General features: G+C 39.8%; 4 protein-coding genes and 2 long non-coding RNA genes across 11 annotated transcripts; 2 read left to right on the top strand and 4 right to left on the bottom strand.

The window, feature by feature from the left end:
- The first annotated feature begins 109 nt into the window (after positions 1-109).
- LOC135126224 (uncharacterized) lies at positions 110-1164 on the top strand. Of its 2 annotated transcripts, XR_010280016.1 has the most exons (3): positions 110-295; positions 353-504; positions 716-1164. It is a non-coding gene; the product is annotated as an uncharacterized LOC135126224 (long non-coding RNA). The 2 variants fall into 2 exon arrangements; XR_010280015.1 differs by lacking the exons at positions 110-295; positions 353-504 and adding an exon at positions 515-667.
- Positions 299-1384, bottom strand: LOC135126208 (uncharacterized). 5 transcript variants are annotated; one of them, XR_010280011.1, is made up of 6 exons: positions 1294-1384; positions 1184-1243; positions 972-1127; positions 642-887; positions 531-571; positions 299-480 (listed from the first exon to the last, which is right to left on the bottom strand). It is a non-coding gene; the product is annotated as an uncharacterized LOC135126208 (long non-coding RNA). The 5 variants fall into 5 exon arrangements; XR_010280013.1 differs by having other exon boundaries at positions 1179-1243; XR_010280009.1 differs by having other exon boundaries at positions 972-1243.
- Positions 1385-2203: 819 nt separating this feature from the next.
- LOC135126188 (uncharacterized) lies at positions 2204-4168 on the bottom strand. Its single transcript, XM_064052045.1, has 6 exons — positions 3803-4168; positions 3587-3707; positions 3471-3538; positions 3212-3422; positions 2612-3166; positions 2204-2561 (listed from the first exon to the last, which is right to left on the bottom strand). Exons 1-6 carry the CDS (start codon positions 3997-3999, stop codon positions 2445-2447), a joined length of 1269 nt encoding a protein of 422 aa, XP_063908115.1. The 5' UTR covers positions 4000-4168; the 3' UTR covers positions 2204-2444.
- A 201-nt stretch (positions 4169-4369) lies between these two features.
- On the bottom strand, positions 4370-6404 carry LOC135126233 (uncharacterized). Its single transcript, XM_064052129.1, has 7 exons — positions 5948-6404; positions 5702-5822; positions 5581-5648; positions 5208-5418; positions 4878-5161; positions 4560-4830; positions 4370-4512 (listed from the first exon to the last, which is right to left on the bottom strand). The coding sequence occupies exons 1-7, from the start codon at positions 6307-6309 to the stop codon at positions 4399-4401; spliced, it is 1431 nt and encodes a 476-aa protein (XP_063908199.1). The 5' UTR covers positions 6310-6404; the 3' UTR covers positions 4370-4398.
- LOC135126231 (cytosolic carboxypeptidase Nna1-like) lies at positions 6265-10746 on the bottom strand. The gene is made up of 13 exons (XM_064052116.1): positions 10520-10746; positions 9587-9951; positions 9273-9502; positions 9080-9226; positions 8779-9034; positions 8289-8729; positions 8015-8242; positions 7790-7881; positions 7565-7745; positions 7061-7362; positions 6852-7016; positions 6693-6803; positions 6265-6630 (listed from the first exon to the last, which is right to left on the bottom strand). The coding sequence occupies exons 1-13, from the start codon at positions 10545-10547 to the stop codon at positions 6396-6398; spliced, it is 2781 nt and encodes a 926-aa protein (XP_063908186.1). The 5' UTR covers positions 10548-10746; the 3' UTR covers positions 6265-6395.
- A 4694-nt stretch (positions 10747-15440) lies between these two features.
- On the top strand, positions 15441-18475 carry LOC135126254 (glutamine-dependent NAD(+) synthetase). The gene is made up of 6 exons (XM_064052172.1): positions 15441-15745; positions 15800-16451; positions 16512-16863; positions 17140-17911; positions 17963-18110; positions 18164-18475. Exons 1-6 carry the CDS (start codon positions 15600-15602, stop codon positions 18266-18268), a joined length of 2175 nt encoding a protein of 724 aa, XP_063908242.1. The 5' UTR covers positions 15441-15599; the 3' UTR covers positions 18269-18475.
- The last annotated feature ends 47 nt before the right edge of the window (positions 18476-18522 follow it).

The following is an 18522-nucleotide window of genomic DNA, read 5'->3' on the forward strand; positions in this document are numbered from 1 at the left end:
AATGGGTTTGTTTGCTTAACGGTCGAGTTCATGTGACCAATCACGTAAGCACACTGCCCCCACCCGAACGAAAAAATTCGAAAATTAACCGACCCCAGAGAAAGTTTTTGCGAACGGAGACTCCACGTGTTTAAACGCACTCAAAACGAAATATTTACGTTGAAAAAATATTTTATTTTTTAAGGGTGGTAGTATCAGTCAAACCCCCACCACCGCACCGGCAATTTTTTAAATTATAGTTAGCAAGTTTTTCAATCACGCTCCGCTGCAAAGACGTCGCAAATAAAAATACGCAGTATATAAATAAAAAAATTGCGATTTATTTCATTTCAAGCTTTTATTTTTATTCCAGAAAGTATTTTGGTTTTTCTAGGATGGCAGCCCCCTCACTATGAAGTTTCTTACACAGCCAAGTTGATCACAGCAGTTTTTTCCAGGTTTTCTTGTTGTTTGAAAAGTTAATTTTCCTGATATTTTGAACTGAAAAAACACAATTGTAACCAGGTAACTCCTTTTTTGTTTAATCTTACCGTTGTAGCAACAAAATCGCCAGTCACAGACCCCTGAATCTCTAAAATGACAAGCCCTAAGTTTGGAATGTAACGAATTAAGAAAAATGGGGCTTCTAGCCTCACACTTGCCTTAATGTCCACCACCATCTGACAATGTAATCCTATAATTTATTCAATTCATTCTTCAACAAGTCTATTTTCAGACACGACAAGATGGGAGTAAATCACCCACTAAGGTCCTCTACTGGGTTATTTGGCCATCAATTACATTTAATTTTATGATGACAAACCGCCTCTGACTATCCATAATTTCATAAGCAGCCCATTGAAATCCACCAACAAGGTACAACCAATTTTTTTAGTACACAACTGCATCTACAAAAGCTAATCTAAAGTCTGTAGCTTTTCTGGAAGGTCAGCTGCCAGCTAACATTCTTCAGAAATTTATTTAGAACTTACTCGGTTTCTCTACAGGCTAAATAAATAAGAATAACTTGAACCTAGTAGGACTTGTAAAAGGGCAGCTGCATAATTAAGTTTAAGCCGGTTCCACCCCCTGAATTTATGGTCAATATCTCTCATAGTTTTGCAGCATCAAACTGACTCGACAACATCCTGGAACAATTGCCTTAATAAAAATTGCAGGAGTATCTATGGTGGTATAACGAGACTTTGTTAAATTTTTTAGCGACTTCGGCCCTGTTTTGCAAATTTTGAGTGGCATTTTGTATCTGCAATCATTTTTAACAGCTTATTGAAATAGTGACTTTGAAAAAAATACCTTCTCAAACAAGAATGTCTGATTTTCGTTAAATTTCCCTGTTGTGGACGTTTTTAAGGTGTTCCGGCCCCCATAATGGGAATTTTGTAAACATTGACCTGGAAATTAACGCTTCTTGGCCATAAAAGTGCTAAAATAAAATTAGTCGTTATATGACGAATTTAGAAAAACACGTGTTAAGGTTACCGGTGTGTATAACTGGTTGCATATCTAAAAATATAAACAAGATTTGTCGTAAGAAATTCTTGGTTGTTTTCCCTAGAGACTCTGGTTTTTCCAGCAACTATAAATGAAAATGATGCTCAGATAGAAAATAAAGTCCGTGTTTGCTTTTTTAAATTAATTCCGATTTTAATTTTTTTACATGAAAATCATCCATTTTTTTCTGAGGTTTAAAACTGCTTCTGGGAAATTTTAATTTTTTGCTAGATATAGAAGCAACAATTAAATGATGAGTAATGGTTTTATAAAAGGTTGTGCAACTGTTACAAAATTATCAATAAGTGGAACTCATGTTTCTATTTATGAGTGGAATTCGTTAAGAGAGGCTGAAGAAGCCGTATATAAATTAATGATTGTTTAACAATAGTTATCGATTTAGATCTCTACTGTTTAATCAAAAATATCTACTCGTGTAATTTTAATCTTATCACGTTTATTTAGAAATGCATTAGCGATACATTTTTTTTTATTCAAGGCTGAAATAAAACAATAAGAGTTTATACCTGGAAACGAAAACGATGACAACACAAATAATATAAATAATCAAATCGAATTTTTTGGACAATTTAAAGGTCTGATTTGTACAATGTATCACTAGCCATAACGTTTGAATTTTAGAGAAATTAGATACACAATTTGTGAGATAGTCCTCAAAATAAGTTGGTTTATAAAATTAAAAACAGCATGATTTGATTGCAAACATTTATTTTTTATGGATCAGTCGTATATATTAAGTTACAAAAAGTGAATTATTACATCACTGAAAAAGGAACAATTTCGAACTGACATCATTATGTACCCCAAAATTTCAGTTCAGTAAATTTAACTAATAATATCTAGAAAAAAAACTTTACTTAATTTATTTATAGTGTATGAGCCATATAGTAAAGTTTCCAGTCACTTTTATAATGTATATTTTTTTAGACCCACTAAATGAAGTTCCAATCTGCCGCCATTTTGACCATCTTAGCAATCCTTTGCCGCCGCTCCTTTTCCTTGAAGGGCTTAATTATCCACACACTTTCCAAAGGAACGGCCTCATCACCCTTAAAACCACGTGTTCAATAAAACAAACCACCTTAACTCCAAAACTTACCTCAATACCGTCGACGTCGCTAACTTCGTCATCCTCCAACTGCGACATGATGAGCGCCTCCATGGACATCCCAACCCCCAAACAGCTGTATTTCTTAATTTCTGCTTGTAAGGCGTCCAAAGTGACGGTACCCTTAGCTCCATATTTTTTCATGCTCTCTAGCAGAGTCTGATGGTACAAGGCAATCAAATCGTCCCATTTATCCTTCACCAAGTCGGGATCCACGCAAGAAAACAAGAAAAATAATAAATCGGTCGTCAAGCTACTGTACCGCGCTAGCTGGAAGTCAATCACGGTGATCCTGCCGGGTTTGGAACCTTGGTACTTGAACAGAAAATTGGGTACCCATACGTCGCCATGGGTCACCACTGATAGTGGCCCTCTGGCTACACACGATTTGATGAGCACGCCATATAAATCATTATCAATAAGTTTGTTTAGTTTGTGTAGGTACTCAGGTGGGAGTTCTTTTTCGACGGCGTCTCTGTTGACAACGAAGACGTTTTTTTGGAAGTTGGAGTACCACGGACGGAGTCTTTCAGAGAAGTAGGTTTCCTGGAATAAATTGTTACTATTTGTGGGACTAATCATTAGTAGTACCTTAAGGCTAGTGGCAGCTTTCTCAAAGTTCTCTGGTTGTTGTTCTTTAAAAGCTAAACTAAGAGCGTGGAATTGTGCCAGAATTTTTAAAATTCCAGCTGTGTGGTCATAATCTAGACCAGTAGCGCGTTCCGCGCTTGTGTAGCCTTCAGGACTCACGTCCACCATAGCCACAAAGTCATCTACACCATCCCAATAAGTGGCAAGCATTCTAAAAATTTATTGTAATGACAAATGGTAAATGGGTTTCAGACGTTACAGTGGCAGATTATCAAACTTGTCTTTAATTTGTGCGTCCTCTTGGTATTTTTGGAAGGCACTCCATACCTGGAATTAAATTTTTACCAATAAGTCAAAAATGCGTAAAAATCATACCTTGTTATAGAAGATGATTTCGTTTTCAAAAAACTCCGTCGATCTCCAGGTTTTGCGCCGGGCTAAATTTTTCGGCGGGAATTTTGCGATCACAGGAAACGAAACGAACTCCTCTTTACCGCTTAAAATAAATTTAAACTAAGAAACGCGTCTTACAACTAAAGCACTAGTGTATTGTTGTTTGCATAACTACTAAATTTTCTCAAAATTTCTTACTCTTTGTTCTTGCCAACGGCCTCAAGGGTGAATCTACAAATCGTGCTCAGGTACGAATCCCCTTTTTTCGCAGGGGCCCCGAGCTGGATTTTTTTCAGTTTGATGTCACATAACCCACTTTTTTTGGTGACGATGTCTAAAAGCACTTGTTCGGTAAATTTCGGGGAAATTATTTTCTGCAGTTCTTCGGCCGACATGATGATTGTGGATGCATCAATGATGGACGATGTTTTATATGACGTGGGGAGTGCAACCCGCTAGAAGTGCATCAATGAACGAAAGCCACGTCAGTGGATACTAACTCGGGTGGGATTCAGCGGAAGCGGCAAACGCGTCGTGTTTGAAACTAGATACCAGCTGAGAGTTCTAACGCTTAATCAAATAATGAACAATTAACTGTGGAGATCGTTATCCTTATTACGTCGCATATTTTTAATGGAATGACACAGGTGTTTTGAGTTTGAAGATAAAATAATTGCGAAATTCTTCAAGGCAGAAATTGTTTAGATCAATTAGTTGTGGTTGATAAGATTGACTATTTCGGGTCTATGTTAAAAAGGATTGTTTATAGTTTTTTATTATTGATACAATTATACTCAAATGAAGTTTTTATCCACTACAAACTTGACAAACTTTGCGAATCTCTCTCGTTTGCTTTTATCCTGAAAAGGTCGCACCTTCCATACATTTGTAACCGGAACTTCATCCCCCTGTAACAACAATACTACATTTGGTAACAATACATCACCCTTTTGACCTGTAACGTATCCAAATCTTCCACATCCTCTTCACCCAGTAAACTCATAATTATATTTTCTATAGCGACCCCAACCCCAAACACCATGCTTCTTTTAAGGTCATCGTGAAGGTCGCCAAGACTTACTAAACCCCCAGACCCCAACTCCTGCAAATTTTGTACCAAACTTTCATAATAGAGCTCCACCAAATCGTCCCATTTTTCCTCCAACAAATCCACGTCCGCACAAGTAAAAAGAAAAAAAGTCAAATCTGCCGACAGCGTCGTGTACCTGCAAATCTAAAGATAACGTTTGCCTCGACAACATATCCTCTTGACCTCGAAAGCTGAAAATCAATAATCACGATTTTCTCGATGTTTTCGCCGTCGTACTTGACGAGGAAATTCGGAGCCCACACGTCGCCGTGGGTAACAACAGACAAAGGTCCTCGGACTCGACAGCCCTCACAAATACCGCTGTAGACGTCAGTTTTTAGAAAATTTTCGAAAGTTTTGGAATAACGCTGTGGAAGTTGTTTGTCGACAGCGTCGATAGCTGTAGCGAACAGATTTTTTAAATGGGGCTCGAACCAAGAGCGGTAATTTTCGTGGTAGTAATTTTCCTAGAAACAAAGGGAATGATTTGGTTTGTGTGGACCGAAAACGTACTCTGAGGGTCGTTGCGATATTTTCGAAATCCTCGGGTCGTTGATCTTTGAAAGCCAAACTCAAAGCGTGGAATTTCGCAAGGAGTTTTAAAAATGCGGATGTGTGGGGTTGGTTTAGGGCTTTTCCACGAGGGATGCGTTGGTAGCCTTCGACGGTTAGGTCCGAGAGGGCCAGGAAGTCGTTTTCGCCGTCTTTGTAAAATGACAAGAGGCTGCAATTTAAGGAACTATTGTTAAGTTAGGTTTTGTGTTGAACGATTTTCAAATTTTCATATTATCTTTAACAGAAAAGTCAAAAAACATTGGTTTGCTCATTCCAGTGTCAGTAAACAACTGGAAGAATTTGACAAAGGATTTGGTAAAACTATATTTACAGTGGAACGTTGTCAAAGTATCCATGATTATTTCTGTCCTCTTGAAATTTTTGAAATGGCGGCCAAACCTAAAATAACACAAATTTCGTAACTTTGGTAAAAATAAACTATCTCGCGATACCTTTGTGTAGAAATTAATCTCGTTATTAAAAAATAGGTGACATCTGAATGTTTTCCGTCGGGTTAAGTTTTTGGGCAAGAATTTAACGACCACGGAAATGCAGTCTTTTTCTTCGTGTTTTCTAAAATTTTACTTTTGTATACTCACATTAACAAATGAAAAAGGTAAGTAAGTAAATTTATTCCTTAAAAGTATGTAACACTCAATTCACTCGAATCCACTATACCACAGTCAAAATTCATTTACGTTTTATTCTTTCCACAAATTTCGATTCCGAGTCTACAGATCTGGCCTATGTAGGCGTCACCCTTGTTGGTAAAATTTTCGTCGATTCTAATATTTTCTACTATAGTTTCTTCCAAATGGCTTTTTTTATTTACGATATCTTCAACAACTTGTAAGTTAAATTTGGCGGAAATTGCGTTTTGGAGTCGTGTGACCGACATTCTGTGATCAATATTTCGTAGGACACTCAGACCTCGCTTGACACATAGCGTGGTCCCGCAGAGGAAGTCGTCAATAAACCCTAACTCGATAAACTCACGCCACTGTGAAATAATAGCTTTGTTTTCGTAAAAATTTATTAAAAGTCGAATGAATGACGGCATGTCTACAAATAACTAAAACGCTTCAGCCACTAACTTATTATCACAACTACGGCAGTACAAGTTGATTGTGTTTTGCATAAGCACTGTCAGTCTTTAGTGAAAAAAATCTTCGCATGCGAAACAGTTTTGGCCTTCTTCCCAAACTTAGTCTTTTTCTTCTTCTTTTTCTTAACTTCCGTTTTGTCCTCCTCGTCGCAACTGTACAAACTTAGCTTGGTTTTGATGTCGACTATCCTAGACAACGCATTGTCGGGGAAACTCTTCGATTTTTGAATCTGCTCACAGCAGCGCCCCCATTCTACAGCCGTCTGTCGCCTCAATCTAAAAATGTACGTTTCCCCCCACAACATCACGGGAAGTTTAAAGTTAAGATCGTATAGTACCCATTCGCAGTTTTCTTCAGTTCCGCTTTTGGTTTCGAAGTGTCTTTTTTCCTGTCGGGCTGTTTGTCAGGCTTGCAACCGGTCTTTTTGCGGTGCTTTTTGTGACAGACTCTAGAAATCAAAATAAGTTTGTGGAATTTTGATAACAGTTTGGATTACTTGACAGGAGGGGGGCTGGTACCGGGGAAGTTGAATTGGCTTCTACCCCACGACAACGGTTCGTTTTCGCCACCTCCAAGTCCATACCACAGTTTGTTTTTCAAACTAATCAGTTTGGCTTGGACTTCTGACAGTTGTTGCGTGATCGTGTTCTTCTTTTCGACTCTGGAAAGAACAAATAGTAACGAGTTTTGTTTGGGTGGTGGTACCTTGGTTGTGGCGTTTTCGATCGCTTCGTTGCGTTTTGGCTACGAATCTTCTCACTTGGAACCAAATCAAAAACAGAAATACTGCTTCGCACTGTGTTTGTTTTGTATTGGATTTCGCAGTCGGACAAGGCACAAGGTGGTTTCTTTTTAACAGTCCCTTTCTTCTTCTTCGGTTTTCGACGAACGGGCTTCGACTTTGTTTTTTCTATTTTGAAGTGTTCTTCGTCGTCGGAAGTACTGCTGTCGGACGAGTATTTAGCTTCTTTTTTAGACAGATAAAGCCCTAGAGTAGTTTTACATATCTGAAAGGTTTACGGTGAGGGAGTGTCGCGTTAGTACTGTAATGGGGAGTTAACTGTTTGATTAAACCCTGTCAAAAAAAAATTTATTCGTCAAAAAATATAAGGAACATCCCTTTTTCTTTGGAAAGCGATTATCACAGCACAGTGTTAATGAAGCAAAATCTCACAGTTAATCACCCAAGTCAAGAATCTCGCTAATTACTGGCAGAGGTTTTCTGGCAGCGTTGGGACTCGTGTTTAGGATCTTCATCTTGGCGCGGTGCACTTTGGGCTTGAATTTCTTGTAGATGATGGGAGATGGTGGTGGTACTGCTGGTACGAACAATTCGTCGTCGGTGCGGCCAACTTCGTTTGAACTACTACTGGAAGTGTCTCCTTCGTCACTAAAAGGGATTGCAGTGTTAAGAAATTTTACTCATGGACTCACCTCGAGTAGTCACTCAACTGGATGTTCGTAGGCTCATCCGCGTTCGACCCTTCTTTCATTAATCTATTAATAATCTTAGTTCTTAACTTCTCCTAAAATAAAACACGTGTCAGTCTAACAGAATTTATTTCTCGAAAATTACAGTCTATAAAAGTATGCCAAAATAACCGAAATAAGCAAAAATATGAACATCGGAATGTAAAATCGTTTACGTTTTCGCAATACCTTTCTCGGGTCATCGTCATAGAAGTCGAGCAACGTTTGACAGAAAGACTTGGCCATTTGTTCGTAGTCTTGCGTGGTGAAGTGACTTTCAGCTCGAGTACCTAGAGTGGACCCAGCGAACGACGACTCCATGGTGTAACTATTGGCAATCCCCATCATCCACATGACCACTCTCCCAGTTCCCTCCTTTGCCTTCTGTATCCTGAATTTGCAACTTTCGAAGGAAAACTGCAAGAGAGCCTTACTTTCGCTACTGGCAAAACACACGTCTTACTTTATCGGCAGTGTTTTTGTGCAGCATGAGGGGAAAAACCTGCTCTTGCAACTTTCGTTCCGCACCTCGTCGATTCTCGCAACCGTAGATGAAGATGTTGTGCTTCCTGGAGTGGGCGTGGAGGTCGCAGTACATCGCTACTCCGCACTCCTCCAACAGCCTCCGTACCATCAACTTCGTGTACCAAATGGACGGGTACGCGTCCCTCATGACCGTGCGGTACTGCCTATTCAAGTCTTTCGCCGACAGGGAACATCGGTTATTTCCGACTATCACTCCATCGGGGTTCAACATAGGAACTATTTTAAAAATGAACTTGTCACGCAATTCTTTGGCCACAGCACAATCGCTGGTTAAGTAATCCAAAAAGCCTTTCATCATCCACGAGGACGGGGTTTCGCCGGGGTGGACGCGTGCGGTGAGAACAACGGATCGTTTATTCTGCAATCATAAATCAAGAAGGGTTGGATCGATGATCCGCAATACTCACTCTAGACTCGTTGGGAATTGGTGGCGATGTTATAGTGATGTAATGGACGTTATTACCGGCCAGACTTTTGCAGAGGAGACGGATGGTGGTGTAGGAGGATTTGATAGGATGGTTGGACAGTTCGGTTAAGTAGTCCTCCAAGTCGGAGTAGGTGTAGGGGTAGCAATGAGCCAAGTAGACGATGTCGTCCTCGTGCGGAAACTCCATCGTGAACGACAAAGTGTACGTCATTTGAGATTCGGGTTCCTCGGGGGTCCTACAGTACAACTATAGTTTTATTTTTTCGGACAAGGACACTTACACGTTGTCGTTACTGTAGTAGGTGACGTTGTCCCCGCACCTCCTCCAACCGATCGAGTGGAGCTGAGAGTCTTTCGTGGAATACATCAGAGGCCGCATCCCTTCGTTGTACAAACTATCCTCTTTGGAGAAATTCACGATTGAAAACCTTGGCAAAGGTCAGTCAAGACAGAAGGACCTCTCGAGGGGTTTACCTGTATAGGAAGTTCTTCCGCATGTTGGTGATCCGGAAGTAGAACCATTGCATGTGCCGGTTGGTGTACATGTCAGCACGCAGGTACAATTCGTAGAAGTTGGGGGTGATGCGGATAGCCCTAGCCAAATTACCGCTTTCGAACCTCGACTCAAACCGAAGGCTGTCTTCTTCCGGACACAGACAAGCCGGGAGAAGGTACCTGCTACCTCCAACACTAGACCTGCTAAACTAAATTGAAAATAACACACTGTACAATTTTCGCCAACAAGCCAGGATCACCAAGACCAAGAAGTGGTTAATTTAGCTCCTTACATAGTTAACGGCGCTAATCGGGGTGTACTGGTACACAATGATCCCGCACTCGTCCCCCGTGGGTTTGGGCTGAGGCTCTTTGCCCGTGGGAACATAGTAGGGCTCCGGAGTCGGCGGCAAGTAAGAGATATGTGTGATTTTGTCCTCCAGAACTTGGCACTCTGTGGGCCATCGCGGCGGCTGAGGCACAAAGTTGCTCTCCCGGCTCAAAGAGAACAGCTCCCTCTGGGGGGCTTCCTTTTTGATGCCGTCATCGGTAAGGTCGTCGTCGAAGTTCGTCTTGAGGTAAAAGTTAGAGAAGAAGCTGGTGGCAGTTTTGGGAGTCGGCGGGAAGAGTGAGGCTTGTAAATCTCGAACTGTCACGTCTGCGGAACAAAGTGCCAGAAGTTGCATTTTAAAAATAACATTGTTTGCACGCGAGGCGAAATTAGTTTTTGCAAAGTGGTATCGATTCAGACGGTTATTAATAACCCGATTCTTCGACAGACAATGGCAAAAATAGAACTCGGAGATTGATCGGGGCCAAGGTGGAAGGCAAAAAATGACAGGTTTGCACTTGGTTATTTTCTCTTTCCGCTTGGCATGTAAAGGTCAAGAGAACAATGGTGGGTCGGTGCCAAGAAGCGGCGGACTTGCATGCGAGGAACTCCGGGAGGCATTCTTGCAATCGTGGAGAAAGTGGGTATCGAGCGAGGGCTTGCACTGCCTAGCCCTAAAGGACGAACCTTTACTTTCGACCGAAAAAAGGGAAAGTCGGTTGATTAATGTGCATAAGCTTCCGGTCTCTTTGGCACCGCTCCTGCTGGCTCGCCTCCGACCGCGCCAGGGCCAACATATCGGAAACAGGTGTCCAAAACAACTCATAACAAGCTCAATAAGCCGTGCATGATTTGACACAGTGTTGTGGTGATCGGATCAGGGCAGTTCGCTCACCTTTGCTGCTTTCATTTTCCGATTCCATTCTGGTTCGGAAAATCCACGATCAGCTGCACTCCATCTCTCACCGTCTGTCAGACTGTGAAAGTTGACAGTTGGACGTCGGGGGTAAACTTCACATTTCCATGGGGATGGAGGGATCGATAGGTTCGCGCTGACTTTTCTCCGCCTTTCTTTCAGGGAACTTCGCGTTGGGATGGATTCTTGGAACTGAATTATTGGACGAGTGGATTCGCACTTTTGCCTAATCTCTATAAATAATTTACTATTATGATGGAAGGTTACGCTCATTTTGGGAGGAGACGACAACACCGGCTTTTGTAAATCAATTGACAGGGGCGGCGAGACAAACTCGGAAAGGAAAAGAACCACAGACATCAATATTTGCTCCAGGGAAAACTGTTTTTACACGAAAACCTCTGGATGAATTAAATGGGACGGCTATGAAGCGCGAACAAAACTTTATAATTTGCTGCTTTTAATTTGTTGGATAGTAAAGTAAATACTTAATAGCTTCATGTCAGGCTACGCCGGGACCAATTGTTTAGATCTATTCGGGACTCCAAACCCAGACCTTTGGTTTTGTGTCCTCTTTGCTAGATAAAGAGTAAACAATTGTACGAAAATATAGCGCGTTACAGTTATGTTCAGACTCAGTTCAGACCGGTGTCGGTGTCGGTGTCGAACCGGCACGGGTCGTATAGGTGTTCTATAATACGAAAAGAAAGGAGTTAAAACTCCAAAACAATGAAGTAAAAAGTTGTATTAGAATTCATCATTCAAATATACAGTGCATTTTTTTAAAAGGGGCCATAGGGATTCCCATGTTAAATATTAGACCCCATGTTAACTTTTGTTAGGGTGAAAACCCAGACGTGATTTTTTCGGTGAAAATAGCCTTAGGGTTCTACTTTAATTTCCACTACCACTTTTTGCAGTAGATTATTAATTTGTGCTTCAAAAAATTTTGGTAATCATAGAAGATTTCGACTTATCACTTCAATGTGTCCTTTTCGACAGCATAATTTTAATTTAGCCATTAAATACCTTTATTGGAGTTTTTAGAAAAGAAACAGAATGATGGAATTCAAACATAAATGAAGGAAATAAAAGAAAATTTCACTGAAAATGCGTGTTTGATGTCCACGATCAAGAAAATCTGTGTTTGTAAATCTGTCATAAAATTTTTAGATTGTGCTCCTGCCGGGTATAGGACGATGTGGGTATGCTGCAGCAAAATTTTGCGCAATTTCTCTGTTGTCGATAAGCCCTTAATGTATCCATCAGTGAGTATTTCCACTTTTTACTTCCCGAGCGTAAGCAAAGGAAGTATTGTAATCGAGTTCGTCGGCCGACTCTCTGCTTTTACGTTTTCTCGATCTTTCATGACCCCTAGAATACGAAGAAATATGTCTCCCATTTCCGTATGTCTGTCCGTCTATCCGTCTGTCCGTCTGTCCGTCTGTCCGTCTGTCTGTCCGTCTGTCTGCCGTCCCGGATTTTTATTAGACAGATAATCTCCGAAAGTACTGGACCGATTGTTGTGAAATTTTGTACTTATATTAGGAATATCATGTAGATGGTAAAACGCTAACCAAAATTTGTCTAATCATCCCCACCACTAATGCGATGACGTCACTTCAAAATTGTACATAGTAAATGGGTCTTAAATTGTATAAAATAATAGTCCTACACATGTAGTTTACGACTCCGAATTCAGTTTTTACCCGAAACGTCCAGATTTTTGGAAAAGAAATCAAAATTATAAAACAACATTTTGCAATTTAATTTTAATCTGCTAACCCGAATATTTTGAAATGTTGCAGATGTTTTTAGGCTATAAAGAGCATCACAAATCTTTAGTCAAAATATATTTGGTTATCCCCTCCAAAAACCTGATGACGTCAGCTCAAAAGTTTGCCGAATAAATCCTATCTAAAATGTACAAAATATGATGCGTCTGTACTTGTGATATATCACCCCATTCAAATTTTTTGGATTTGCATATACAGGGTGACTCAAAAAAATTAATGAATGCGCAAAATTTATTTTACTGATTTACTCAGGAACTACAAAACCGAATGCTTTAAAATCTTGAAGATGTTTTAAAATTATCAAAAGCATGGTAAATTTTTGATCAAAATGTATTTGGTCGTCCCTCCTAAAACATTTATGACGTCACCACAAAATTTTGCTGAATAAATCCTATCTAAAATGTACAAAATATGGTGAGTCTCTTCTTGTGATTCCATTCAAATTTTTTCGATTTGCATATACAGGGTGACTGAAAAAAATTAATGAATGCGTCAATTTATTTTATTGGTTTAATCAGGATTTACAGAACCGAATGCTTTGAAATCTTGGAGATGTTTTAAAGTTCTTATAAGCATGGTAAATTTTTTATCAAAATGTATTTGCTCATCCCCCCTAAAAAATTGATGATGTCACCCCAAAATTTTGCTGAATAAATCCTATCTAAAATGTACAAAATATGATGAGTCTGTACTCGTGATTTATCATTCCATTCATATTTTTGGATTTGCATATGCAGGGTGACTCAAAAAAATTAATGAATGCGTGAATTTATTTTATCGATTTAATCAGGAATTACAAAACCGAATGCTTTGAAATCTTGGAGATATTTTAAAGTTATTATAAGCATAGTAAACTTTTGTTCAAAATGTATTTGTTCATCTCTCCTAAAAAAATTGATGACGTCACCCTTAAATTTTGCTGAATAAATCCTATCTAAAATGCAAAAAATATGATGAGTTTGTACTTGTGATTTATCATTCCATTCATATTTTTTAGATTTTCTTAAGAGGTGGCTCAAAAAAATTAATGAAGTCAATTTATTTTATTGATTAAATTAAAGGTAACACTTATTATTAGTATTACATTGGACCAACCCAATTTGGTAGACACAAAATTTTTTAAAGTAAAAACTCGGTTGAAAAATAAGGATAGCACGCTTATTTACATCGACTTTAACATTACAGACGTGCATTTGTTTTATGCGCTCACTAGGTTCCGCGAATGCGGAATAGACATGTTTATAATCAACCAATTGTGAATTCCACCGTCAAAAATTAAAATAAAACCCAATCTTTTATATAATAAGCGGAAGTCGAAGCAATAAAACCTATGGTCGTTTTGTTTACAGTTTCTCTGTTTGACTCTCACGTATGCTGTTACGCTTGTCATCTTAAATTAAGAATGTTTATACATAAACGATTTTCAGTTGCCTCTCATATTACACACCGGCGCCGTATACGTGAGTAAATTGTTTCGTTATTTTATTGATTATAACAAATCAATATTCAAAACGATCCAATTCATTTTCCCGAAAATTTGGGAATACAATAATTTTATTCTTAGTATTACACTACATCTATCCCAACTGATAAACGTGTCCTTGCAAAAATGTTGATGACGTCATCGCAATTTTTTTTAAATTCCCACTACAAAAATGTAATGAGAAAAAAAACACAATAGGCATGCAGTCGTCAAGTTTCCGACAGCGAGAGAAGTACTGTCTAAACTCTTTAGACCAATTTTTCTTTAATTGTGTACTGCGACATATTGACGAATTTCGGTCACTAAAACTAGTAATCGAACGAGTAAAGAAATTTTAGAAACGTCAGGTAAATGTCTACATTTACATGGCTGCCTACAATATTACAGACAAAAATACCCAAATATTTTATTTTTTTTAAGAAATATCCTTCAATTTAAAGCGTGTCCTTTAATAAAATCGACAAAAGAGGACCCAAATTACACCCAATAAAAATTTCAACTTTGAATCTTTGCTCAAACATAAGTCAACACGGGGTATAAAATTTACACATGGGAATCCCTAGGGCCACTTTTAAAAAAGATACACTGTATAGGTGGTCAGAAAATAACGGTGCAAAGAGTACCTGAAGTTTCAATATTTATTTAACAAAGTACATTTCTGATTTCCAAACCCAAAACTATAACCTATTTTTCCCATTCTATGGAACGTCGAAAAAATTTCAAAGTAGTCTTAAGCTTCGGGTTCATTTGGCGAATGATTATTTTCAGATTTTCTCGTCATCTGTCGTCTGTTCCTGATTTTCTTTGTTTGTATCATTTTTTCGAACTTATTACAAAGTCCTAAAACTGTTTGCAAAAGAACAAAAAAAGTCAGTTTCATCACCGTCATCATTTTGGGACTCCGCTGCCCCCAATTTTGGACATACTTAACCATACAAAATAAAATTTAATCAGAACGATTGCTGCAGTCCGACACAAGCTAAATATATCAGATTTAAAAAAAATGTGCAGAATACCGGAAACAGTGCCCAGATTTCCGCTACCTACGCCACTGCTCGGCGCGTCCCAAAAATAACCCATGAATTATGACCATCCGCCCGCAAGGCAACCTGTCCGATTTATTCGCAAAACAAAAACAGCTACTTTGTTCATCTGTCAACCGCCTCCTCTCACTATTACCACGTAATTTTCCCCCCCCTTCGTGACTTATTCCCAAAGAAACAAACAAGTTTTCTTCTTTAAACAAGAAAACTTATTCCTCTGACACTTTAATTATGTTTTTGTACTAAACACTCCGATAAAGTGGAAAGAGACATGAAAATCATATTGTTGACATGTAAATCATGCGATGGAGCTTGGCGGTGCCATCTAAACGTTTCATTGACCTCTTTTATACCATTTCTGCAGAGATTTAAATTTTTTCAAACAATTAAAATTCCTTGCATGTTTCACCAGACGTATTTTATTTCATTGGCCGCAGTCATGCAGCCAATCATAACCCACGCCCGTAAAAACAGTAGGCCACGTTTTCGATTTTCCATTTTTCAAAAAAACCCGGAAGTGAATAAACATGCGCACCAGAATGCGCGTCGGCCGAAATTCAAAAAATTCAAAATGTCCGCTGGAAACGAGTATCATTGATTAAATACATATGTATTTAATCAATGCGAGTATTGAACAAACAAAACCTTATCAGAATAATCTTGTATTACTGAAATTATAACACGATGATTGCGCACTAATTGCTTTTATTTGACTTTGACAGTGCGAGATTAACACCATGGGGCGGAAAGTCACCCTGGCGTGCGCCACCCTCAACCAGTGGGCGCTAGATTTCGACGGGAACCGCGAAAGAATCCTGGAATCAATCCTAGAAGCGAAAGATTTGGGGGCGACGTTTCGTACAGGCCCGGAGTTAGAAATATGGTAAATGTGAGGTTAGATCACCCTTTCAATTATAACCATTAAATCGAATTTTAGCGGCTACAGCTGCGAGGACCATTTCTACGAAAGCGACACGTTCCTGCATTGCTGGGAGGTGTTGCTAGAACTACTGACAGCCCCCTTATGCAAGGACATGATAATCGACGTTGGAATGCCTGTAATGCACAAAAACGTAGCCTACAATTGCCGTGTCGTCTTCCTCAACCAAAAAATTCTTGTAATTAGACCTAAAATGAGAATGTGCGACGACGGCAATTACAGAGAGTCGCGCTGGTTTTCCGCTTGGAGCAAAGTCCGGCAGACAGAGGATTATTTTTTGCCTAGAATGATCTCGAAGTTCACTGGTCAAACAACGGTGCCATTTGGAGACGCGGTTATTTCGACAAGGGACACGTGTATAGGGTTTGAGATTTGCGAGGAATTGTGGAGTCCGGCTAGCACTCACATCAGTATGGCTCTGGATGGGGTGGAAATTATTTGTAACAGCTCAGGGAGTTATGCAGAGCTGCGCAAAGCCTACGTTTCTGTGGAGCTAGTCAAGAGTGCCACTCTTAAAGCTGGAGGGTGCTACATTTTCAGTAATATGAGGGGCTGTGATGGGCAGAGGGTTTATTTCGGGGGCTGTTCATGCATTGCACTTAATGGAAGCATTCTTAGTAGGGCAAAACAATTTTCGTTACAGGATGTAGTAAGTTGTGTCTGTAATGCTAGTGCAAATTTTATTTATTTATTTATTTTTTTTGTTTAGGAAGTCACGGCTGCAACTATTGATTTGGAAGACATTAGAGCCTACCGTAATCAAATTCGATCTTTCGCGCATTTGGCGGCCCAGAGCCCCAGTTATCCCAGAGTAGTGATAGATTTTTCCTTGTCCTTGGAACAAGATGCTACGCTTCCCATTGCAAGCTCAATAGAGTGGGCGTACTTGAAACCTGAGGAAGAAATAGCTAAAGGTCCGGCTTGTTGGTTATGGGATTATTTGAGGAGGTCTGGTCAAGGTGGCTTTTTCCTACCCCTAAGTGGGGGTGTTGACTCCTCCAGTGTTGCCATTATCGTTTTTTCCATGTGTAGAATGGTGGTTGATACCGTTCAAAGAGGAGGTAGGTAAACATAACCTCAAATGTGCTAACTAATTAAATTACAAAAAGGCGAATCGTTTGTAAACCCAAATTTGCGTATTGATGCATTCTTTTATTATTTTTAACTTGGAAATGTCATACGCACAGCTTTCTAGATGCATATCGCATTATTGTTTATAACTATAACTAGGGATTTTTTTGTTCAGGATGAACAAAATAGTATGACATAACATGTACATTCAATTTAAAAAGAATGTTCGAACTTTTGTTAAAGAATCGAATTGGCTCAATTTCCAGACACCACGGTTCTCTCCGACGTGCGCCGCCTCCTCGGCGACCCGGAATACACCCCTCGCACGCCGTCCGACTTGTGTAACAGAATCCTCGTGACCTGTTACATGGGTACCGAAAACTCCTCCAAAGAAACCAAACAAAGGGCTGCCGCCCTCGCCGCCTCCATCGGTAGTTACCACATGCACATCGTCATAGACAAAGCAATCACTGCCATTATTGAAATATTCAGCGGCGTGACTGGCCTTTTCCCCAAATTTGCCGTCAATGGGGGTTGTCCGCGCCAAAACGTTGCCTTACAAAACATCCAGGCACGTTTGCGAATGGTGCTGTCGTACCTTTTCGCCCAGTTGATGCTCTGGGCCAGGAACCGACCTGGAGGGTTGTTGGTTCTGGGGTCTGCCAACGTGGACGAGGCGCTCAGAGGGTACATGACGAAGTATGATTGTTCCAGCGCCGATATCAACCCCATCGGGGGGATCTCTAAAACCGACTTGAGGAGGTTCCTTAATTACGCGAAGGCGCAGTTTAACATCCCCGTGATTGGAGACATCGTGGATGCACCTCCAACTGCGGAGTTGGAGCCGCTGCAAGACGGGAGGTTGGCGCAAACCGACGAGGAGGACATGGGGATGACGTACGCGGAGTTGAGCCAGTTCGGGAAGTTGAGAAAAATCGAGAAGTGTGGGCCGTTTTCGATGTATTGTAAATTGGTTCAAACGTGGAGCGGGAGTTGCAGTCCTAGGGAAGTCGCAGAGAAAGTGAAGCATTTTTTCAGGTGATTAGTGGGAAATGGAGGGTTTGAAGCGGTGTTGATTTCTTTTTGTAGATGTTATGCTATTAATAGACACAAGATGACGGTGTTGACGCCTGCGTATCACGCCGAGAAGTATAGTCCTGATGATAATAGGTATGACCATCGGCCGTTTTTGTATAGGGCGAATTGGTCGTGGCAGTTCAGGGCCATCGATAAACAAGTGAGTTTTATTAAATATAGAGGGTGATAATTGTTCTATTGTTTGTTTTTTAGTTGGAACAACATGTTCCCGTTAAAAGATCGAACACTGGAAATGTCACCCATTCGAATAAAAAAGTGGACAATTCGTCGCGCATGCGCGCTGGAATCACTGTGTAACGAAAGGGTTCCCCGTAGTAAGTGAAACGTCGTATTTATTTATACAACTTTAGGAGAAACTTACATATTTTGTTCTACAAATACAATATTTCATTGAGAATTGTAAGAATACAAAGTTATTACAAATAAATTTATATTGTCCATCAGTGTTAAAGCTAATACATTATTGTATGTTTTATTTTTTTAATAAAAAACAAAGCTTACTTATTCAGTTCGGTACAGTCTGGGTTAATTAAATATCTAAGAGACTTACT

The sequence above is a fragment of the Zophobas morio genome, unplaced genomic scaffold, assembly GCF_036711695.1.
Source record: "Zophobas morio isolate AGI-343-1 ecotype UQ-CSIRO unplaced genomic scaffold, CSIRO_AGI_Zmor_V1 ptg000002l, whole genome shotgun sequence".
Taxonomy (NCBI): domain Eukaryota; kingdom Metazoa; phylum Arthropoda; class Insecta; order Coleoptera; family Tenebrionidae; genus Zophobas; species Zophobas morio.